The following is a 25396-nucleotide window of genomic DNA, read 5'->3' as shown; positions in this document are numbered from 1 at the left end:
AAAAGAGGTACTATTACTTTTCCTCAGAGTGTTACTAGGAATATTAAATGAGATAGTGAATGAAAGCCTTTTTGAAATAGATCGTAATAAGTGCACAAGATGTGTTAGCAATCACTGCTCACACTTTTTATCTTTCCATCTCTATTTCCCCTATGTGCTCTTAAATTCATTTTCCTGTCTCCCATCCTTTTGATGGAAATTATATAGGATAGGGGTGTTTAAATTATAACTTTGGGCATGAGTTAAAGCCCTAACTTTTCTCAGTGGGTTGTGTAAATGTTGGAGGAAAAGAATTGCTGGTTTGAATTCCAACCCTGTTATTTACTTGCGGTTTTACCTTGGGCAAATTATTTTGCCTCTCTGAGCCTTAGCTGTTTTATCTCTGTAATAGAAATAATAACATATACCTTTTCCCAAAAAGCTGTGTGATGTGTTAGACACCCACACGTCTACAGATGTGTACATTAGTGCCTGGTAGATTATCAGTATTAATTCCTGCCTCCTTTAAAAAAATTATCTAAAAAAGAAATTTTTGAGATTTAGTGTGATCTAATCTACAGGGAAAGGCACTTATTTTTCCTTGGGAAAAGTTTGAGACAATGTATACATCATGAGAATAAATTGAGACTCTTGTGTCTATGAGGTGCAAAAGCAATGGACAGGGGCATTCTCAGAGAATGTTAAACCCTGGCAGCTCATTTAAAGTTTCAAGTCTCTGCAGCCTCCTAGTGGCCATTGGGTGCAGCAGAAGATTCATGGTTACTGACAAATTACTGGAGTCAGTAATGCCTTTGGTCAAGAATTGTATAGAGAAATAGGGAAAGGCTGGAGTTTTAGTCATTTTTCATATTTCAAATAAAAATTCCTCTTCCAGTAGGTATGTCAGAAAAATCTGATGAAAATCAAACGTATATTGTGCTAGGAAAGTATTAACTACCGTAGCATTTTCCTCCCCGTTTTCTTTCTTTTCCTCCCTTCCTCCACCAAGATAGGAACCTACTTTCTTCTCCTTGGGTGAGATAATTATTTGCCCTAAAACTTGTAAAGTCAGTGTATCCAGTGTGACTTCCAGAGAGAGGGCAGATGCCTGTCAAATTAAGTGAGTTGCCAAACATAGAGCAGGAAGAAAGCCATACCGAGAATCAATATTCCTTTGTTACTGGGTCTTCCACTTGCCAAAGGCATTGCCACAAAGCTGGAAAGAGCCCAGCTCCTAGGAGAACAGAGGTTCCACTTGGCCCTATCTCCTGTGGGGTGGTAGGCAAATTACTGCGGCCCCCAGGAGCTCAGTGAGGGAGGTTCAATGTGACACTGTGCTCTGATCCTATGAGAAAACTCCTCTGCTACCCGCCAGGCTGTGAGCTCCAGAGAGGATCTTGCCTCATTCTTAGCTTCAACAGTCAGCTCAAGGCCTGACATCCAGCCTTCAAGAAGGAATCAAGGGGATTTGTGTGACCCAAAGATGGTAGTTTTGTCTGAGGATCTAATGAACCACTTGTTATAAAAACAGCTATTACCTGAGTTCTGTGTTGGCAGCTCAGGAGAGACGAAAGGAAAGTGAGAGGAGAGGTATGGCCACTACAGGTGATTAAAAAAGGCCTAAGGTTCTGAACCCTCATTCCCAAGATTGTGGGCAAGCAATTAAATGCTCTGCAACTCAGTTTCTGCATCTGTAAAACTGGAATTAAAATGTTTACCTTGCAGGGACTAGGGAGGTTGCACATGTTCAGACACCATTCTGAGAAAACGGAGTGACTGACAGGGGTCTGAAATGTATTTGTTGTAGCTGCAGAACAACTCTGCCAGACCAAGACCATCCATCCCTCTCTGCCCCCCTACTCCCAAATTCTCCTGTGTGGACGGCGGGACTCCTCAGTTCCTAGGAATGCATTCAAATAATAGATGGGTCAGAGAATATTCTGTCTCAGGGCCTTAATACAAGCTGTTCTCAGATTTGCCAGTGTCGCGCTGCCACCCCCTCCCCACTCCCTCCTCCCTTCCCTTCGCCTCCAGTTTTATTCTGGAACCTGTTTTTTCCCGAAGTCGGACCCGTTTAATCTCTTAAATATATAATTAGGGAGAGTGCTTGATTGCAAAGGCCTCTTCCAGTTCTCACATTTGCTCCCTTTCACACTGCAGAGAAATAGGGCAGGGAATCTGGAGGAGGGGAAGGAACTAGAGACTGGAGAGGGACGGAGGGCGGATGGGGCGGGCTCACTGCTTTTCTCAATGAATGCCGAGGCCTCTGCAGATTTGCATAGGAGCCGACCGAGCCACGCCATTGGTTGGAGGGCGCGAGTGGGGCGGGGCGGGCCGCGGCGCGGAGTTGGCTCGTGAGCCCCGCCCCCTCCGGGCCCCGCCCCCTCTGCGCGCGCTCGCGCCGCTCCGCCAGCTGCAAGTGGCGGGCGCCCAGGCAGATGCGATCCAGCAGCTCTGGGGGCGGCAGCGGCGGTAGCAGCTGGTACCTCCCGCCTCCTCTGTTCCGAGGGTCGCGGGGCACCGATGTGCTTTCCGGCCGCCCTCTGGCCGGCCACCCAAAGCCGCGGGCGCTGATGATGGGTGAGGAGGGGGCGGCAAGATTTCGGGAGCCCCTGCCCTGAACGCCCTCAGCTGCTGCCGCCGGGGCCGCTCCGGTGCCTACGAACTCTGAGGAACCGAGTGAGGCGCGGGCGACAGCAAGGATGCTGTAAACTTGCGCAGCGCGGGGGTTCGGATTCACGCCCAGAAGTTCAGCGGGCAGAGCAGTCCGAAGCCTTCCCGCAGCGGAGAGATAGCTTGAGGGTGCGCAAGAAGGCAGCTCCCGTCGTCGGATCCCGCCCAGACCGGGCAGAGGAGCTCGGAGGAGCCAAAAGGAACGCAGGAGGCGGCCAGGACAGCGTGCAGCAGCTGGGAGCCGCCTTTCTCAGTCTGGAAAGTTGCGGAGATTGGAGGCTGCCCCGAGAGGGGACAGACCCCAGCTCTGACCGCGGGGGGCAGGAGAGGACGGTACCCAACTGCCACCTCCCTTCAACCACAGTAGGTCCTCTGTGTGGAGCGCAGCGAGCTACGGACCGGGGAGCGGCTCTCAGCGTGGCGAGCGGGAGACTCAAGGTCCCAGTCAGTGAACCCAGCGTGCTTGAGGGTCTCTGGACTCGCCCCTGAGATTACAGCTGTGTTTCCTTGAGACTCCTGCTCGCCTCGGTGCAGTTGGGGGAAAGCAAGAGACTTGCGCTCACACAGTCCTCTGGAGATCAGGTGGAAGGAGCCGCTGGGTACCGAGGACTGTTCAGAGCTTCTTCCCATCTAGGGGAGAGCGAAGGGCGAGGCTGGGCCTGAAGAGCAGTGTAAACGGCCTCCTCCGACAGGATGGGAACCATGGGGCTCCTGTGGCTGCTGCCGCTGCTGCTTCCCACTGCAGCTTTGGGCTCTGGGACGGGGACCGGCCAGCGCACGGGATCCCCAGCTGAGGGACCGCCGCTGCAGCCCCGGGAGCCGCTCAGCTACTCGCGCCTGCAGAGGAAGAGTCTGGCAGTGGACTTCGTGGTGCCCTCACTCTTCCGTGTCTATGCTCGGGACCTGCTGCTGCCGCCATCCCCCTCGGAGCTGAAGGCTGGCAGGCCCGAGGCCCACGGCTCGCTCGCTCTGGACTGCGCCCCGCTGCTCAGGTTGCTGGGGCCGGCACCCGGGGTCTCCTGGACAGCCGGCTCACCCACCCCGGCAGAGGCCCGGACGCTGTCCAGGGTGCTGAAGGGCGGCTCGGTGCGCAAGCTCCGGCGTGCCAAGCAGTTGGTGCTGGAGCTGGGCGAGGAGGCGATCTTGGAGGGTTGCGTTGGGCCCCCCGGGGAGGCGGCTGTGGGGCTGCTCCAGTTCAACCTCACGGAGCTGTTCAGTTGGTGGATTCGCCAGGGCGAAGGGCGACTGAGGATCCGCCTGATGCCCGAGAAGAAAGCGTCGGAAGTGGGCAGAGAGGGAAGGCTGTCCGCGGCAATCCGCGCCTCCCAGCCCCGCCTTCTCTTCCAGATCTTCGGGACTGGTGAGCAGCTCCCTCCTAAGTGTGCTGGGATTTAGTGTTTTTAGTCACATTGACATGCAACCATTAAATAACCCTGACTTCCACCCCACGTTCTAAAACCTCAGCTCTGCTTCTTCGCCCCCCTTCCTCCTGCAAACCTCCTTCCTGAGTCAGACGGTAGTTTCTTGTTTTCTCCCTGAAAGCAGTTGAGGGGTCTTCCTTCCTCTTTAGCAACCAAGTTGGGAGAAAAGTTTCATACTCTTGGCAGAGCGCCTTGGACTTATATGCAGTCTGAGACAAAATTGGGCGCCCCTCTTCCTGGGCCCCTGGGACCGTTGAAATGCCCCGATTACTTCTAGGTTCCAAGTTTAGTAGTAGATATCAAAACTATTGCCCTTCTCTCCCCCTTGTTCCTGGCCGGCACAGATTTGGAAAATATGGTACACCTTCTCAGGGAATATAGAATTTCTCCTCATATTATGGAATCTCACCCAACTGTCCCCATGCCAAATGTTGGCTTGAGCAGGTATTGCCAGGGATTGCCTCCTCTTTATTTATTTATTCTCCCCCTCCTACCCCCACCCAGTCTGCTGTGCACTCTCAGACTCATCCTTTCTCTTACATGTTGTTGGGAGAGCCCCAGAGAAACTAAGGAACAGAGGACAGGAGGGAGGTGTGGAGGAAGGAAGGAAAGTTGTCAATATTATCTTCCTTTGGGGTGTCACTAAGAAGCCAGGGAGAAACCATCGTTGGTTTTCCTGCTTTTCTTACCTTTTCCCACTCCTCCTTTACCCTCTGATTCTTAGCGTGAACGTCAGCAGCAGCTCTTGATGATAGTCTCTGGCAGGCTTGTTTTACTGCAGATCTCCCTGCTGGAGACTCCTAAAATGAGATTTTTCTGTTCCATTTACTCCCTCATTTCTTCCCATATTCACTGAGTTGGGTGTGTGTGCAGGCACTTACTTCTAACTCTTTCCAGAGTATCCTTTGACTGGAAAACCAGGTAGTTTTGAATGGATGTTCTTCTTGTAAGACAACTGGGGAAGACTTGTGAATAAAATATACAATGCAAATGAATGAGAAAGGCACAGAAAAGAAATCAGGCTTTTAAAAAGCCAACACAAATTCCATCAAGCAAACCCAGCTTCTTTTCTATCATTCTCATCATCAGAAATAAATGAAGTTCTTATGCTCCACTGGCTACTAATGTCTAATATTAATTGGATGGAAAGCATTGAAAAGGGTCCATTGTAGAGCTACAAGTATCTTGCATGCTTGTCCACACACACATACACACACACACATGAGTATTCTTATGCAGCAGGGATATTCAGAGGCTGAGTTTCCCTAGTCATTGCACAGAAAACATACTAGTATGTGGCCCCCAAGAAAAACAGAGTGCAGATGCACATTTCAGCATTAGTGTTAGTGACACTGGCACCTAAAGTGAGCCCTTTTCATTTAGTGCTGGAATTTGTATAGTCCATCCTAAGAGGCACTGATGAGTTTGATAGTGCCTTCAGTGAACTGAGATGGAAGACTGATACTGTTGTTCCACCCCAGATATTTTTGTAAAGAACAGCTGGGCTTTAATGTCATTGTGGTTTGTGTGGTTTATACATGGAACATTCTGTTTTAGTGCCCAGTGTTTTAGTAATGGGTATAAAAATAAATTCTCTTGAAATACAGATTATCTTCTAGTTTCATGCCTATGAGCATCTCTGGAGCTTCCCCATCACCTTTTATCAAATGACCATAGAATCCAGCAGTCTATATCAGCTCTTGTCAGATGTTGGTGACAGGCAAAAGGGCTCATTTCTACAGCCCGACACCTGCCAACTGTAAACAGGTAGGTTGCATGAAGCTATCAGTGGGTGTCTCTGAAGAGTCACATGCTTACTTCATTTAAAGAATATACTCCACTCAAGTCTTAAATAAGGTGCTGGAGCTGCTGAGTGGGGAGGTTTATGTAGAAAGGCCTGTGCTCCAAGGGCTTCTCTGTTATTGACTGTAGGAAAGCATTGTGGTCTTCCCAAGTCCTCCCTCAGTGGCCCAGTACATTTGGCAGCTGGACCAAGCCCTTATGCATCATTTGACACATCTAGCAATGCTGATTTCAGTAGGAGCCAGGATTCTGCCATTAAAAGGCAAGAAAATTTGGCCAAGCATTTTTCAGCAGGATTGGAATCAAATGATTATTGATAGGATCAAATAAGACACTAAGTGTAACTGGATGAGCTCCCCATGACCTCCAGAGAGACAGGCAGCCTATTGAAAAGCACTTTAGGCCTTGTGGTGATCATACTTGGAACAGCCTGGTCTCTCCTGTCTCTGAGGACATACGCTGTCTGCAGTTAGGCAGCTGGCCATGCAGGACTAGCTCCTCTCACATTATCATTGCCTCCCCAGCCTCATTCAGATACAGTCTCCACTGCAGACATCCCCATGGAGTAGATACACTTTGCTATACCTTGTTCTGTGTTTCGGACAACATATGTCATTATGGTTCCATTCATTTTCCTTATGAAAATTCAAGGTTAAGTTCTGACACTGGGATTGATTTTTGCTATTTATCATGTTTGGAGAAATGGGTTTATTCTTTTTGTATAGGCTCTGATTTATAGAAAAGGCATTTAACTCTTCTATGATGTGGGCAAAAGGCATTTAACTCTTCTATGATGTGGGCTCTTCAGTTATACAGAGGGAAAGTAGGCATAGCTCAGCTTATTTCTTCCAGTGTCTGCCCAAGTGTCTTGTCTGGAGGTATATGATGATGCTGATGGGGCTCTTTGTGGGGAGGGAAGAGCTGATTGTTCTTCCTTGTCTTGTAGTGAGGGGCCTGGAGCAGTCCATTTGGCTCAGACCAAAGATAGCTTCCTAAACCTGAGCAGGACCATGACTAAAATAGTAAAAATGAAAAAGCGCCATTTAGGAGAAAGCAAAACCTTTGCATTGCTTGTGATTTGGGCTGTCTGAGAGGACAGAAAGATGTCTGAGAGGCCTTACAATGCATGAAATGCTAATGGTTTTTCTTTGTGGGTTGCTGTGAATTCTTAAATGGGATCAGCATATCAAGTCTGAAACAGATCCCACATTCACCCATTCATGGAGAAGAGGTGAAGAGGCAGCTTCTGGGACTGTATTAATGGTTCTGGCCTCTCCCAGGACAGCCCAAATCATAGAAAAGATGTCTGTCTGCAAGGCTGGCATGTTGCCCACAGCTCCAGTTTGTATCCTGGCTTACAGGTGTTTTGAGATCTGTTTCTGCCATCACCCGGGCAGAGGGCTAGGGGATGATGACTCATGGGATAGGAGGCCTCTTTCCCTGTAAGCACTCCCTCCTACTCCAGGAAAGTGGGTACATGACTTGGGATTTTACATGTACTATGGAGAGGCCTAAGCAATTTAGAGATTATGCAATGCAATATACCTGACCTTTGACCTCCCATATCTGTCAGTTCCTTCCCGTTTCATTTCTGGAGTGGGCAGAGAGAGCAAAGGAGGATAGAGAGGAAATTGGAGCTCCCAGAAGGGATATCAGTTATTGGAGGTGAATTGGGAGAATTGGAACTAGTCCAGAGAAGAGCAGAGAGCTGATTTAACAGTTGAAGGGACTGATTTACGATGAAAGATGAAAAGAATTAAATATATATGGCTGGGCTAAATGGCGATGAAGGGAAAGCCATGGTAACAATCTGCAAATCTCTGAAGAGAGAGTGGCAGTGAAGGAGAGGAGATATTTAGCGTGGCCCATGGAAGTAATTGGATCATACTTGTAGAAGGAAACTTCGGGTTGGATATCAGGGAAACCTTGTTTTCTGACGTTGATATTCCTTCCTCTGACTATGGAATGGAATTCCAAGGGAGTGGGGAGTCAGGTGAGATGTGGATCAGACAAGCCCCAGCATTCCTAATTAATCAGTTCTATATTTTCAAATATTGAGAAGTCACAACAGGACAGAGAGCTGGGATGCAGAATGGCAGAAAGAATCATGGTCCAAACCCTTTTATGATCCAAACCCTGGAGCCTTTGGGCATTGGTGTTTTTAGAGGAAAAGAGAAGAATTGCATATACGTCTTTGAAGTTGGTGCGAAGCACTTAAAAATTGTTAATGACAAATATTTTGAAATTACTGAATTTATTCTTCCCTGCCCTCCAATTAAACATGTATTATTTCTCTGAGGTGTGATCTGTATATCCAGGGGTTTGGGAGGCACACTCACCAGAGAATTGTGTATCTAAGATACATCTATGGGTGAGTGTATGTGACAAAACATCACTGAGCAGGGCAGAAAGTGACCTGTGTCTTGAGAAGATGCCATCAGTTCTAGATTTGATGGACTCCTACTGGCTACTTAAAAATTCCTTGAAATGTTGAGAATCTGTATTGTCATTTGAAAGATGAAGTTCATTCACATCCAATTTAGCATTTCAAAAATTTTCAAAAGAGAAAGAAGGTCCATGAAGGGTTTTTATGTAAGGCATGGGAGGAGAGTGTGATTATTAATAAAAATGGATGTCTAGGCTGGGCGCAGTGGCTCATGCCTGTAATCCCAGCATTTTGGGAGGCTGAGGAGGGCAGATCACCTGAGGTCAGGAGTTTGAGATCAGCCTGACAAACATGGTGAAACCCTGTCTCTACTAAAAATACAAAAATTAGCCAGGCATGGTGGCATGCGCCTTAGTCCCAGCTACTCAGGAGAATTGCTGGAACCTGGGAGATGGAGGTTGTAGTGAGCCAAGATTGAGCCACTTCACTCCAGCCTGGGCAACAGAGTGAGAAAAGGATATCTGTAAGGAAGCTGGTCTGCCGAAAGTCAGGAGGAACTGGCCTGCAGGTGGGAGGAGAAAAGAATGAGTTTGCTTAGCAGAAGTCTCAGTGCCCTGCCACTCAGGATCACTGCCTGGCAACCTCACAACATGAACATTTTTCCAGTCTGACCTGTAAAGGAAATTTTGCCTTTCTTTGTAATTGTTATTAGTGTCCTGTTATGGTTATATGGAACTTTACAATTTATAAAGCACTTTCACATTTATTATTAGTTATTAATCCTATGGTAGGCAGGACAAGTGTTTGCTTTATTTTGTAAATGAAGTAACTGGAATCCAGACATTTAGTAATACTTTTTCCAAGTCTTATAGTACAAAGTGGTATACACGTGGAAACTTTCGTACTGACTAGAACCATGGTTCCCCTTTCCTTCAAATCAGAGTTCTTTCCACTGAGGGAATCATCTCCAAGTGCAGATTACAAAGAGCAAGACATGTCAATAGGTGAAAAAATGTCCAGTATCCTTGCTAGAAGGCCATGCAACAAATATTTGGTGGGCAATAGCCAGGGCTTGGAAGAATTCCTCGAAATCATTGAGGACTAGTTTTATCATTAGAAAAATAGGGATAGTAACAGTTCTTAAATGTTACTAAACGGGGTTAGTAATAGTTCAAGGTGTTGTCATGGGGATTAAATCAGATGATATGTGCACATCCTTAACCCAATGCCTGATGAAAGATAAAGTGCTTCATCAATACAAACCGCTGTGGTTTTCTCATATAATAGCAACAGCAGCACTCCAGCATCTGATCATGCAGGCTATGCACTCTACAACTCTAGGGGTTCCGTATACATTCTAGTCTGTCTGAATGGTGCCATCTGGAGTTGTAATCTCTATGTTTGGCCATGTGTGGCAACCTTGGCAGCAGCAGTTGTGATGCTGTGGTTCTCCATTCAACAAGCTTCTTACTCCCAAGAGATGAAAGATGGGATGTATGGGAAATGAAGAGAGTTATAAGAGTAGTAGTTTCTACTATTTCACCATGGAAAGTGACTTTCTCAGAAATATGCATGGAAAGGAGGATTGATGTGTGGTATTTACTTCCTCCCCATGAACTAATGTCCTCTCCTAAGGCTTTTGACTTTGGATTCAGTTCAAAGGGTCAACCAGCATATTCGCAATCCAGTTCTTTTTTTTTTTTTTTTTTTTACAGAAAGAAACCAAGGCTTAACTTTATGAAAGTATGAAAGTTAAGATGGAGGAAGAACAAGATAGAGATGTTACAGCAGAATAATTTTCAGGTGGCAGATCTTTCTTAACTGAGAGTGCTCTGTCCAGGTCTAGAGACACTGGACTACTGGCCTCTGGTAACTCCTTTATTGTAATTAGCTGAAGATGTGTTCTTTCTATATTTTCAGCATCACTATTCATTGTCAAGTGGAGAATATGGAGAGAAATGTAAATTACCAACTGGTTAATGGACCTGAGCACATTAAGAGCAGTTAAACTTTGAGATGCCATGGAGATGTATAACCCAGGGACTTGAGTGGGAGGCTGCCTCAGGAAGATCCCTCAATCTAAAAAAATAGGCTAAGAATCCACAGAGCATTTTGTACATGGTGATTTTTATGAACCATAGCTGAGCCATTGCCTCCAAAAGATGCACATGAACATCATCTCTACTTGGGAGTAGATAAAAAATAGGGCGCGTGGGTGAGGATGGTTGTAGGTCCAGGATCACATGAAGGGAGCTAAGAATAAAGCTATCAAGGACTCCTTCTTCTTTACAGCCATTGTGTTGCTCTGTGGTCTAGGGTGTGGCCAATGTTTCTTAACCTTGTGATGACCAGGGCTGTTTCACGGAGGTCAAGATGTGAGCAGGGAGTGTTGGCCTGGTGGTGAGGTAGTGGAGGAGATTGGAGGCATTCTTCAGTATGCTTTTTGATGAACTGTATTTTTCAGAATAGCTTATTTTTCTTCAGTAAATTTTGTGATGATTTTTTCAGCTGGCTGTTCTGAGCTTGGGCCCTTTCCCAAGGAAATTCTATTAGATTTGCTTTGTGTTATGGTGTAAATATTCCAGAAAGTGGGCAGAGAAGAACTCCCTTGGGGGAAGATACACCCAATCACTTGGTTATTTAAGAGTCTTTTTTTTTTTTTTTTTTTTCCCTTGCACCTTACCTTTCTGGCTAAGTAACAACAGGTGCATGGAGTGGTAGGCAGTCAGAATTCCTTAGAGTAAGAATAAAGCTAAAGGAAGGTATGAAAAAGGTATGAGGTTAGAGGACAAGGGAAATCTAGGTAGGCTTAAAGAAATCAGGAAACTAGCCAAAGGAAATGAGGATAGATTGAACCATTGATTATATTTTTCTTTGACCCCTACTTATCTTTTATTTAGTTTTCACTGGAATATGAGTTCGTGAGGGTGAGCATGGAAAGGACTGCTTTAAGCCCAGATAATTAAAGTAAGTGTTCTGTGGTGAGAAGAACACTAGATTAGGTGCTCAAAGACTTGAATTCTATGATGTTCTTTATCTTTTGTTAGCTTTGCAATCTTCTACAACTCTCTTAAACTTGCTAAGCCTGTAGATTTTTGTTCCTTGCTTTTGGAAAGCAAATAATAGAGACTTTGTCTCAGTTATCTCATGGAGTCATTATGAGCATTGTATAAGATCACCTACATGGAAAGTTCCAGTTTGGACTGTTCTAAGGCAGTAGAAAAAAATGAATGCACAAGATAATAAAATGTGCTGAGATCTTGCTTTACCCATTCATGATTTCAGCTAACCCTTGGCATTAGGAGCAGTGGTGTAAAGTCCCAGATTTTGAGTCAGGCCCTGAGGTTCAAGTAATAGCCCAGTGTGCTTGAAAAGATGTGCCTCCCCAGGGATGGCATCGTCTCAAAATGACATCATTGCGTTGAAAGCATTTTCCCCAATTTCAGACTTTTCTGGCAAAGAGTCTAAAAATGGGACAGAGGAACCTTTATTTTAACAACAGAAAATGATTTTTTTAAAATTTAAGGGATGACAAGTCTAATAAAGTGTATTGAGAGTATTAATCTTGTACAACTTAATGATACTTTACATGTGTAACATCCATATAATCACCACCCAGATAAAGATACAGAGTGTTTCCAGCACCCCAGAAAGTTCTCTCCAGTCCTTTTCCAGTCTGTATCCACATTCCACTCAAGGTCACCATCCTTCTGATTTGTATGTAAGCAATTAGTTTTGACTATTCTCGAACTTCATGTAGATGGAATCATACCAAACGTACTCTTATGTTTGTCTTTTCCTATGGAACATGATTTCTGTGAGATTCATCAATGTTGTGTATAACAGTATTCTTTTTATCATTATGTTGTATCCCTTTGTATGAAAATAACATCATATATTTATCCATCTTCTTATTTTTCTACCAAGGAGTTCAATTTGTGGGAAATTAAAAGTAAAACCATCTATTCCAAATAATGAACAGAATAAGGCACAGATCTGGGGTTAAAGTCCTACTCTCTTATTTACTGACCCAAGGCTATTTATTTTCTTCTCTCCGAACTTTCCTTAATTGTAAAGTGAGAAAAATAACACCCAACTTCCAGAGATATTTTGAGAATTAAATGGGATAAGGCAAATCGGAGATCCCAACCCATGGTCAGTGTTCAACAAGTGTTAGTTTCTTTCCTGAACTCTTGATTATATTTTTGCCCTCATTGGACAGAATCCATGCTTCAGAAACTCTTCCTGAAGCAAGGAAGGTAAGTCTTTAGCAAGTAAAGCCATTAACCCACAGAGGTAAAAGGAACAACCAAGGGCTATGTCAGTTACATGTAAGACTTTTTAATAAATAATTTTGTTTATAAATAAAATAATTTTAAATAAAAATAAAGATTTTTACTTTCAGTAGTTAACAAAGAAAATAAAGTATTCAATACATAAATAATTTTGAAAACTTTTTGGCCTTTTAGTCAGCACTGTTAAGAGAGAAAAATTGTAGAAGGAGTAGAAAAAGAAACACAACTATATTTGCATAGAGAAAAAATGATGAAGAACGATGAAGCTATAAGTGAAGAAACTGAGAGAGGAATGTATAAGAGGCAACGCAGAAAGAGAGAAGGCGGAAATTATCTCCCAGACACTGAGATGCATAGACATAGAATAAAAGACCAAACAATGACACAAAGAGTGAGGTGGGGGTAGTGGAAGGAGAAGGGAGTGAACACATGACTATTTGGGGCTTGGATGGATGCTGACCTGGTGTCAAAATCTATACTCTAAATCTAGGCTAAAATTATATGCTATTGTGTTTAACTTTATTGAATTCTGATTCACATAGAATAAAATGTGCCCATTTCAAGTGTATAGTTTGATTTGTTTGATAAATGCACACTCCTGGGCAACCACCACCCTAATTAGGATATGGAACATTTCTATCAACCCCAAAAGGTCCTTCTTGACCTTTTGCAAGAACATCCTACACTCCCTGCTCCAGGCAACTTCTGATTAGATTTTGATCACAATAGATGAGTTTTGTCTGTTCTGGACTTTCGTAGAAATGAAATCATATAATGTGTTTTCTTTTGTGTCCAGCTTCTTTCACTTAGAATAATGCTTTTAAGATTTATCTATTTTGTTGTATGTGTTAGTGGTCTGTTTTTGTTGTTGTTGTTGTTGCTGCTGAATAGTATTCCATTGCATGAACATATGACAGTTTGTTTATCCAGTCATCAGTTAATGGACATCTCAAAACTGTTACAGACATGTTGTGTACAAGTCCAGAAGTTGACTGGAGCAGGAATTATAGGGGGTTTACTTCCAGTTGTAACAGAACAACTTCCATTAATTCAGCAACTTAGAAGGAAATAATATTTCCTTTTATTTGTTGTTTGTGGGGTCGGTAGTTATGTCCCCTTTTTCATACTTCATACTTGTGATTTGCATTGTTTCTCTTTTTTCTTTGTTGTCATTCTGGCTGGAGGTTTGGCAATTGTATTTTTTTTTTTTTTTTTTCAAAGAAACAGCTTTTGGTGATACTGATTTCTGCTATTTTTAAAATTTTAATTTCATTGATTTCTGCCCTTATTAGCTTTCCTTAATTTTGCTTGCCTTGGGTTTAATTTTTTTTATCTTGTTTCTAGGTTTCTTAAGGTGAAAACTTACGTCACTCATTTGAGATCCTTCTTTTCTAATATAAACTTGTAATGCTATAAATTCCAACAACAGTTTTACTTATATCCCACACTTTCATTCATTTTAAAATATTTTATAATTTTCCTTTTGGCTTCCTCTTTTACCCTTGAGTTATTTCTAAGTGTGTTGTTTTATTTCCAAACATTTTTTCTAGATATCTTTCATTTATTGATTTCTAGTTTAATTCTAATATGGTCTGAAAACATGCTCGATTTTATTTCAGTTATTTAAAATTTATTAAGGTTTGCTTTACGGCCCAGAGTATACTCTGTCTTGATGAGTGTTCCATGTGCTCTCGAAAAGAACATGTATTCTGTGATTGTTGAGTGGAGTGTTCAATCAGTGTCAATTAGGTAAATTTGCTTAGTAGTGTTATTCAGGTCTTTTGTATCCTGACTGATTTCCTGTCTGTTATATGGATTACAAATAGAGGAGTGCTAATGTCTCCAAGTTTTTCTTTTGCCTACTTCTTTCAATTCTATTAGTTTTTGCTTGATGTATTTTGAAGATCTATTATTATATGCATACACATTTAGGATTGTTATATCTTATTGCTGATTTGACTATCATTATGTAAAAATCACTTTTCACTTTTTATCCCTGGTTATATTCATATTTTGAAGTTTAATTTTATTATCTTAATATAGTCAACCCAGTTTTCTTTTAATTAGTGCTTATATGGTATATCTGCTCCAGCCTTTTAATCTATGTATTTATATTAAAAATGGGTTTCTTTTAGAAAGTATATAGTTGGATTTTGTGTTTTAAAAAGACAATCTCTGCCTTTCACTTGGTGTGTTAGGCCACTTGTATGTAATGTTATAATTCATATGGTTAGATTTCGGTCTGTCATTTTATTATTTGTTTTTTATGTTTGTCCCCTTGCTTTTCTGTTGTACTTTTGTACCTTTCTTGGCATGTTTTGGGTTATCAGAATTTTGGGGGCTGGATTTCAGTGTTAATTCATCTATTGGTTTTTTGGCAAGAGCTCTTTGTACTATTATTTTAGATTTTAGTGGTTGCTCTAGGGTTTATACATACATAGAGAGAGTCTTTTACATCCTACTTAGAATTTATATTTTACCACTTTGATTAAAATACAGAAGCCTTACAATTATATAGGTTCCTTTATCCTCTTCCCCACTTTTTGTTACAGGTGTCATTTGTGTTCTTTCTACATAATTAAATCCCTGCTAGATTTTATATATATGTGCACCAGTCACGCATGTTTTAAATAACTTTTAAAAAGAAAAATAGTCCTTTATAGCTGTCCAGATATATACCATTTCTTTTGCTCTTCCCTTTTCCTCAAGTTTCAATATTTTCTATTTTATCATTTCCCTTCAGCCTAAAGAGCTCTTTTTTGCATTTCTGTTAGAACAAGGTTATTGACAATAAATTCTCTTAGTTCCTGAAGGATAGTTTTACTAGGCTCAGAGTTATGCATTGACAGTTCCTTTCTTTCCACACTTTAACTATTTCATTCCTGTGTCCTTCAGAGTTTCTGATGAGCAATCTGCCATTAAATTGTTGTTCCTGTATGTAATTGCTTTCAATACTTTTTTCTTGGCTTTTGATTTTCAGAATTTGATTATGATGGGTCTCTGCATGATTTTATTTGACTTTATCCTGTTTGTAGTTTTTTGAGACTCTTTGAGTCTAGACGTTTATGTCTTTCATCAAATCTGGGGATTTTTCAATCATTATTTCTCCTTTGTATTCTGCACCAATATATTCCTCCCGTCTTTTGAGACTCTGATTACGCTCCTATTAGATCTCCCATGCTCTTGAGACTCTGCTAATTTCTTTTTTCGAAATTTTTCTCTTCTGCCGATTGAACAATTTCTATTAACCTATCCTCAAGTTTATTGACTCTTTCCTCTGTTATCTCCATTCTGATATAATTATTTACTTTAGATATTGTAGTTTCCAGTATAAACGTTTCATGTTTGACAATGACTTCTATTTCTTTGATGAGAACTACCTTCCCATTCATTTTCCAGAGTGTTTACTTTTACCTTCTGGGACATAGTCATAACAGCTTCTTTAACGTCTTTGATAATTCCAACATCTGGATGATCTTGTTATTGGCATATGTTATCTTTCCTCTTAAGAATCAGTCATCTTTTTTCTTTTATGTTGAGTAATTTGAGATTGTATCCTGTAAATTTTGAACATTATGTTGTTTGATCTAAGTTGGGTGTGGTTCGAACCTTTGGTTTGTTCTCAAAGCCTTTGTTGTTCTGCTTTGAATCTGTCCACACCTCTGCCACTCAGGTGAGCTGAGGCCCTTGGCCAGTTCCTTCAGCAAGTTAGCATATTTCTTTCTCCAGTTCTCTTCTCTTTAGGATTCTCCTTAAACTTAGAGTTTTACCTACCTGTATTATTGCTGCACAGATTCTGCACTTAGGGTTGCCCTTGAGAGATGACAGCAGAGAGATAATAAAGCAGATGAAAGTAGAGAGATGATAAAGAGAAACAAAATAGGGATTCCCTCCATACTCTTTGGCCTGAAGGGACCCCTTTCCTGGTCCTTTAGCCTGAAAGCTGTGGTTTCTACCAGGGCTGCTGCTGTTTTTTTTTTTTTTTTATATGCATGTAATGGAATATTGTTCAGCCATAAAAAGAAGTAGAATGCTGATAATGACATCATATTGTATGATTCCATTTATAGGAAATGTACAGAACAAGCACATCCATAGAAACAGAAAAGAGATATGTGCTTGCCAATGGTTGCGTATTGGAGGAATAGGAGTGGCTGCTAATTGGTATGGTGTTTATAATGTGATGAAATGTTTTGGAAAGAGACATTGGAGATGATTGCCCAATCTCGTGAATATGTTAACATCGACTGAATTGTACCCTTTAAAATGGTAGACTTCATGGTATGTGAATTATCTCTTAATTTGAAAAAATTATTTTAAGGTACAAATAAGGTATATTTGAGGAATCCCTTTATGTCTTAAAATGAATTTATTTTGACACTGCACTTTGTTGATAGTTTGACTGAGTAAATAATTCTAGGCTCAAGAGGATTTTTTTTTTTTAATCTTGAAGATCTTTACTATATTCTAGCTTTCATTATGGCTGATGAGATGTCTGATTTTTTCCCCTTTATTTTTTTTTTTTGTTATTTTTTAATTATACTTTATGTTCTAGGGTACATGTGCACAACGTGCAGGTTTGTTACATATGTATACATGTGCCATGTTGGTGTGCTGCACCCATTAACTTGTCATTTACACTAAATATATCTTCTAATGCTGTCCTTCGCCCCTCCCCCCACCCCACAACAGGCCCCAGTGTGTGATGTTCCCCTTCCTGTATCCAAGTGTTCTCATTGTTCAATTCCCACGTATGAGTGAGAACACGCAGTGTTTGGTTTTCTGTTCTTGTGATAGTTTGCTGAGAATGATGGTTTCTAGCTGCATCCATGTCCCTACAAAGGACATGAACTCATCCTTTTTTATGGCTGCATAGTATTCCATGGTGTATATGTACCACATTTTCTTAATCCAGTCTGTCACTGATGGACACTTGGGTTGGTTCCAAGTCTTTGCTATTGTGAATAGTGCCGCTATAAACATACATGTGCATATGTCTTTATAGAAGCATGATTTTTAATCCTTTGAGTATATACCCAGTAATGGGATGGCTGGGTCATATGGCATTTCTAGTTCTAGATCCTTGAGTAATTGCTACACTGTTTTCCACAATGCTTGAACTAGTTTACAGTCCCACCAACAGTGTAAAAGTGTTCCTATTTCTCCACATCCTCTCCAGCACCTGTTGTTTCCTGACTTTTTAATTATGGCCATTCTAACTGGTGTGAGATGGTATCTCATTGTGGTTTTGATTTGCATTTCTCTAATGGCCAGTGATGATGAGCATTTTTTCATGTGTCTGTTGGCTGCATAAATGTCCTCTTTTGAGAAGTGTCTGTTCATATGCCTTGCCCACTTTTTGTTGGGGTTGTTTGTTTTTTTCTTATAAATTTGTTTGAGTTCTTTGTAGGTTCTGGATATTAGCCCTTTGTCAGATAAGTAGATTGCAAAAATTTTCTCCCATTCTGTAGGTTGCCTGTTCACTCTGATGGTGGTTTCTTTTGCTGTGCGGAAGCTGTTTAGTTTAATTAGATCCAATTTGTCAATTTTGGCTTTTGTTGCCCTTGCTTTTGGTGTTTTAGACATGAAGTCCTTGCCCATGCCTATGTCCTGTACGGTATTACCTAGGTTTTCTTCTAGGGTTTTTATGGTTTTAGGTCTAACATTTAAGTCTTTAATCCATTAGGTGTAAGGAAGGGATCCAGTTTCAGCTTTCTACATATGGCTAGCCGGTTTTCCCAGCACCATCTATTAAATAGGGAATCCTTTCCCCATTTCTTGTTTTTGTCAGGTTTGTCAAAGATCAGATGGTTGTAGATGTGTGGTATTATTTCTGAGGGCTCTGTTCTGTTCCATTGGTCTATATCTCTGTTTTGGTACCAGTACCATGCTGTTTTGTTTACTGTAGCCTTGTAGTATAGTTTGAAGTCAGGTAGCATGATGCCTCCAGCTTTGTTCTTTTGGCTTAGGATTGTCTTGGCAATGTGGGCTCTTTTTTGGTTCCATATGAACTTTAAAGTAGTTTTTTCCAATTCTGTGAAGAAAGTCATTGGTAGCTTAATGGGGATGGCATTGAATCTATAAATGACCTTGGGCAGTATGGCCATTTTCACGACATTGATTCTTCCTATCCATGAGCATGGAATGTTCTTCCATTTGATTGTGTCCTCTTTTATTTCATTGAGCAGTGGTTTGTAGTTCTCCTTGAAGAGGTCCTTCACATCCCTGGTAAGTTGGATTCCTAGGTATTTTATTCTCTTTGAAGCAATTGTGAATGGTAATTCACTCATGATTTGGCTCTCTGTTTGTCTGTTATTGGTGTATAAGAATGTTTGTGATTTTTGCACGTTAATTTTGTATCCTGAGACTTCACTGAAGTTGCTTATCAGCTTAAGGAGACTTTGGGCTGAGACAATGGGTTTTTCTAAACATACAGTCATGTCATCTGCAAACAGGGACAATTTGACTTCCTCTTTTCCTAATTGAATACCCTTGATTTCTTTCTCTTGCCTGATTGCCCTGGCCAGAACTTCCAACACTATGTTGAATAGAAGTGGTGAGAGAGGGCATCCCTATCTTGTGCCAGTTTTCAAAGGGAATGCTTCCAGTTTTTGCCCATTCAGTGATATTGGCTGTGGGTTTGTCATAAATAGCTCTTATTGTTTTCAGATATGTTCCATCAATGCCGAATTTATTGAGAGTTTTTAGCATGAAGGGCTGTTGAATTTTGTCAAAGGCCTTTTCTGCATCTATTGAGATAATCATGTGGTTTTTGTCTTTGGTTTTGTTTATATGCTGGATTATGTTTATTGATTTGCATATATTGAACCCCGCCTTGCATCCCAGGGATGAAGCCCACTTGATCATGGTGGACAAGCTTTTTGATGTGCTGCTGGATTCGGTTTGCCAGTATTTTATTGAGGATTTTTGCATCGATGTTCATCAGGGATATTGGTCTAAAATTCTCTTTTTTTGTTGTGTCTGTGCCAGGCTTTGGTATCAGGATGATGTTGGCCTCATAAAATGAGTTAGGAAGGATTCCCTCTTTTTCTAATGATTGGAGTAATTTCAGAAGGAATGTACCAGCTCCTCCTTGTACCTCTTCTACCAGGGTTTCTATTTGAGGGTTTCTATCTGCAGTCATGCTGGCTCTATTGAAGGATCACCATCATGAGATAAGAAGGAAAAAACATGTAAGTGTAAATTTTCCTTTGCACTCACTGAATCATAAGCTCCTTTCCTTGTCCTTTCAGTGAGAAAGAAAAGATTGCTTTGGGCCCCTTAGCTGTCCATGGCACCACCACCACCACAGATTTTCTGGGTGCCTGCATTCGGTTCACAGACAAAAGAGGTAAAAACAGAAGACTTGCCTTCATATGAATTGATTTTTTTCAGGTTTTGACTCTCTTCCTCAGTGTTCCTGATTTCACTTTTCAGAGTCCCTAGTAGTCATTTTGTTTTGTTTTGTTTTTTCTTGTTGTTGTTTTGTCCAGAGTATTTTGGTTGTAGAGAACAGGATGAATAGGACTTAGTGGACTTATTCCATCTTGGCTGCACTGGGAGTTTCTCATTTCTATGTTGAATCAGAGTTTCCATCTATAATTTTTTTTCCTTTAGCCTTTAATATTTAATGTTGTTCTATTCGGTATTTAAATTATCTCAGCATTTGTTTGCTGAAAGTGACTTTATTCTGCTTTCATTTTAGAGAAAGATTTTCACTGGATGTACTTTCAGGTGGATAGCGCTTTAGTGCTGTTGCTCCATTGTTACATGGTTTGCATTATTTCCAGTGAGTCAGAGAATTTTCTGAGTCAGAGATGCTCTTTACCTGTTTCCTGTTATGTCTTTCTCACCTTCTGCCTTCCTTAGGATTTTCTTTTTATCACAGGATTTTAGAAGTTTGATTAATGATGTGTGCTTATGTAATTTGCTTTGTGTTTTTCCTCCTTGCAATTTGTTGGTAGACTCTTGGTTTTCTTTATATTTTTCATCACATTTGGAAATTTTTTAAAAAATTGTTTTCCCTTCCTCCTTCCTAGGAATTCAGTTACAATTGTGCTACACTTTTATGGCTCCCATATATTATTAAGGATCTTTTCATATTTTTTCTCAGCCCCTTTTCTCTCTGTATTTCAGTCTGCATAGTTTTTATTGCTTATTTTGAAGTTCACCCTCTTTTCTTCTATAGTGTCCAGTGTGCTAATAAACCAGCCCATGTAATAAATTTTCACTTTCGATACTGCGTTGATTTTCAACTCTAGAATTTCTGCTTCCATTTTTATTTCTATCTTCATTATGCTTATGTTTTTCTCTAAGTCCGTGAACATATATAACAGCTATTTTAAAGTTCCTTTCTACTAATTATAGTATTTCTATCATTTCTATGTCTATTTATATTGATCAGTTTTTCTCTTGGATATAGGTCACATTTTCCTGCTTCTTTGCATACCTTGGTTTTTTTTTGGCAGGGGGGGTGTTGTGCATTATGAACATTCCATTGTTGAGTGTGTGGATGTTTTTGTCTTCATTGAAAGACTTTTGAATTTTGTTTGACAGTTAATTTACTCGTCCATCAATTTTATACTTTCAAGGATTATTGTCAAGCTGTGTTTGAAGGAGTTTAGAGAAGTCTTTATTCTATGGTTAGTGTAAGCCTCCTCTTAAGGTTTGACCTTTCTGGAGTCTCCATCACATGCCTTAGGTATTCAATGAGGTCTCTCCTCTCTGGTTCTTAAACACTTAAAAAACATTTCCCAATTCCATGTATGAGCTGTAGAAATTGTTTGACTTACAGTTCCCTGATAGCTACTCTTTATTTGGTAGCTGTTCTTTGCTTAGTCTTGTAAAATCTCGCTCTGTGAATGCATAACTTAATATTTAGCCAAAGACTCAAGGGGACTCCTAGGCAGTTTTGTGGAGCATATGCACTCTGTGTGTGTGTGTGTGTGTGTGTGTGTGTGTGTCTAGTTGTGCCTTCTCTGGTTTGCTCCCTGGAAATTCGAGCTGCTTCAGCCTTCCTAGACACCAGTCTCCATGACCTCAAGCCAGTGAGGCTACTATGGTCTCTTTGGCTTTCTCTTTCCTGTGTCAGAGTCTGGTAAATGCCTCTAGGCAAAAAATCAGGACAGTGCTACCACCACATACGTTCTCACTCTTTTAAGGATTATAGATATAGTCCTGCATTGCTGATTATTCCACAGTTTTTTTTTTTTTTTTCAAATATTTTGTCAGTTTTACAGTTATTTATGGTAGGAAGGATCATCCAGTGCTCATTCTTCCATCATGGCCGGGAGCCTATATGATGCGCTTTGGGATCTAGGTCATACTAGCATGTCTCCTGAGACACCATATAGATCTCCAAGGGAGGTACACACCAAAGAGAAATTAGGCAAGGGAATCCTTTTAATGGAGATCTATAAGTTTGAATTTTTGCCTGAGGAAAGGCTTATTTATTGGTTTAGTGTTTTTTTTTTCTTTTAAATTGAGCACTTGCCAAGATGAATGAAGTACAGTCTCTTCCTCCCAGGAGTTCACAAACTAGCTGGGGAGAAAAGGCAGACAAAGCATGCTAATAAATAACTCCAATAAAAGGCAGCACTTGAATGCTAAGCAAATGGTGCAGGTGGTTGTAGTGGTTGGATAGAGGGTTGGAGAGGTCAGTTCCTGCTGGGGTGATTCAGGAGACTTTCATGCTGTCCCTCCAGATCTCAAAAGCATTCCCTTAAAGATGGATGAGCAATACTTTTCAGTGCATTATGGGAGAGGTAAAGTTTCTCTGAGACAGGGAACTATAGCTCTGGAATTTTAGAAACAACAAGCTTATTGCCTTTTGGCAGGGAGTCAGGTCAAAGGATATCTGCTGAGAATGATGGTTTCTTTTTGAGATTGAGATAGAAGTGAGTAAAAAATAAAAACACTTCCAGAAGGAGGTAATTTGAAAATAGGGTCTTGGAAAGAGAGCAGATTTTTACTTGGAAAAGAGAAGGGCAAAGGGTCTTCTGAGTTGGGGCAAGAGCCAAAATAATGCCCAGGTGAAGAACAATTGGCTAGAGAAAGGGAGAGAGAAGAGAGGAGAAAGGAGAGACAGAAAGGCAGACAGTGTGTGTGTGTGTGTGTGTGTGTGTGTGTGTGTGTGTTCTGGAGAGTAGAACCAGCCAGAGCAGAGAGCTCTAAGGTGCTAGGTGAGATCTTCTGAACTAGAGGGTAGCCTGGGTTTTTGTGTCTGGAATTTTGACTTGATGCTAGAGAAATCTGAACCTATATAGGTCTTGAGTAGGGGAGATGCATTTTGACTGCATGTTGACTGCAGATTATTCAGGAAATGTATTTTAGTGTGAGTCTCAGGCCTGGATGTAGAGAGAGCTAGTGTTGGAACCCCGTGAAGCTGTTACACCAAATTAGGAATGAAAGAGTCAGAGCTGGGCCAAGAGATGCCCAGATATAAGAGGAACAAAAGTCTAAAGTTTTGACCGAGGAACCTTGAAAACTTCACTGATAAAGAAGACAGTTAGGAAGAGGATCTGGTTTGAGGGGCAAGTGGTTGGCATGACAATAATTCTAGTGTGGCATCCATCCAAAGATGAGGGTGTCTGGGACGCACATGAAAACATGGGCCTGAAGCAGGAATGGGGAAGAGGTCAAGGCTGAAGATATGGATGTGGGAGCTATTTACACACATCTGGTAGTTTAATTCTTGAAAAAAAGAGATGGCTTTTCCAGAGGATGTAGAGAGAGGAAAGAAGGAAGGTCACAGCTTAGATTTAGGAAAGTTCATAATTAGACAGTGGAATGGAGTCAGTGACGTCACCAGAAAGAATTTTCTTACAAGAAGGAACAGAGGCCTCTGGATCATGTGGTGTCATAGAAGCTCAGCAAGGCAGATGGAATGGAAAGACTATTGTGTTGGACCAAGAGCAATTCGCAGAGTGTCTTGTAGAGAGCAGGAACAGGCAGAAGGAAGTTTAGAGACAGTGCTAAAGAAATAGAAGCAAAATGTGTTTAAGTAGTCATTTAAGAAGTCTGTGAAAGAAAGAGGAGAAAGAGAATGAAATATCAGTGATGTCAGGGTTCAGCAGCATGGAGAAAACATGTTTTATGATAGAAAACCTCTTAATGTTGAAAATCAGGGGGAAAAAGCTAAAGAGAAAAGATTTCAGGTATCTGAAAGAGAGAGGATAATTGTATAGCAAAACCATTCAGTCTAGGCATTGCAGACTCTTATACAGGACTTAGATGTCATTATATCTAGGGCTCTGTCTGCTTCTGGAGGCTCCTCTTAAAATAGAATTCATTCAATCTTATTTAAAAAAATATTTCTGCTACTTGGGAGGTTGAGGCAGGAGAATGGCCTGAACCCAGGAGGCGGAGCTTGCAGTGAGCTGAGATCACGCCATTGCACTCCAGCCTGGGTGATAGAGCAAGACTCCGTCTCAAACAAAACAAATATTTATTTATTTATTTATTTATTTCTGGGGATGTGGGGATCACTATTTTATAAGGCTGCCCTGTTGCTTGTTGGACAAATCTGTTGCGAAAATATTTAATAGTGGCTAAATTCTATTCCTCTGTAGTTTAATGATAACAGCTACTATTGAACAGTTTGACATCGCCTGTTTTATTTAGTCCTCACTATAATGTGGTAGTTTTAAGATTTTAGTATTCCTTTCATTTTCCTAATAAAGAAACTGATGCTCAGTGAGGTCAGGGAACATGATCCAGGTTGCACAGCCAGTAAGTGAAGGATCTGGTATTTGAATTTCAGCCTGTTTAACTCCACATCTATAATCTCTCTGTCTTATGTCTTTTACTTGTGACTGTAGTTCGGCTGACAAGTATTAACTTCTCTCCAACATGAGGGTCCTTCAGACATTTAAAGTCAGTTATTCCACATATCCTGGATATTTTTCTTTGTCTCCTCCTTCTTTTCATTCTCCTCCTCTTTTTCTCCTATCCCTTTTCTTTAAAAAATCATTAATTCAACAAATAATTATTGGGCAGCTTCAGTATGTTAGACACCATGTTAGATGCTGCACAGACAGCAATGAACAAAACAGACATGGGCTTTGCCCTCATGGGATTTATAGAATGGTGAGGGAAGAATATTAAATGTGCAAAATGAGCAAAGAAATATATAATGAGAAATGATGATACATTCTGTGAAGGAAACAAACATTTCTAGCCCCCTTGTCACTCTTCCTCATTCACCACGGATTTCACAGCGCTCACTGAGACTGCTTCTTCTCCCTGCCACCCCACGCCCTCTCCTCTTAAAGCATGGCCCCAGATGAGGACAACGTTTTGCTCCTGTGATCTGACCCTCTGAGTATAGCGAGGCCCTTGAACTGGGAAACCTGTGTTGTTGCAGTTTAGCGGTAGGCATGGGCAGAACTGTAGGCAGGGGTACAATAGAGAAGGAAAACAACCTCCTTCTCTGAGATGAGAAGACAAATGTATCCAAGGCCATGCAGAGATGAAAGGCAGAGAGCCCAGGAGTGGGGCCAGACAGCAGTCTCAATCTGTTCTGTGAAGTATGAGCAAAGGTTGTGCTAAATAGATCACGAAGCCACGCGTCCCCTTCCATTCCTCGCATCCTGCCTTTCCCTTCATGCTCCAGCCCCCTTGGACCCACACATCTGCTTGACAAATGCAGCCAAGGGGGAAAGCACAAAGTTTACTAAATAGAATGCTTCACTGTGGGTGGCTAAGGCAGGAAAAGGGATTCCTTCTCTGCCTCTGTCCTTCCCTCCCTCCCTCCCTCCTTCCCTCTCTCCCTCCCTCCCTCCTTCCCTCCCTCCCTCCCTCCCTCCCTCCCCGCCCCCCCCCCCCCCCCCCCCCCCCCC

General features: G+C 41.5%; 1 protein-coding gene across 1 annotated transcript in view; it reads left to right on the top strand.

The window, feature by feature from the left end:
- Window positions 1-2415: 2415 nt before the first annotated feature.
- ALK (ALK receptor tyrosine kinase) overlaps window positions 2416-25396 on the top strand; it is a 761479-nt gene continuing 738498 nt past the window's right edge. The window contains exon 1 of the mRNA XM_023217284.2: window positions 2416-4012. Coding sequence (XP_023073052.1) covers window positions 3346-4012 — 667 coding nt within the window. The 5' untranslated portion in view covers window positions 2416-3345. The remainder of the gene's footprint in view (window positions 4013-25396) is intronic.

This window comes from Piliocolobus tephrosceles, chromosome 15 (genome assembly GCF_002776525.5).
Source record: "Piliocolobus tephrosceles isolate RC106 chromosome 15, ASM277652v3, whole genome shotgun sequence".
In the NCBI taxonomy this organism is placed as follows: domain Eukaryota; kingdom Metazoa; phylum Chordata; class Mammalia; order Primates; family Cercopithecidae; genus Piliocolobus; species Piliocolobus tephrosceles.
Note: the sequence above shows the minus strand (reverse complement) of the source record. Positions and strands in the feature narration are given on the sequence as shown.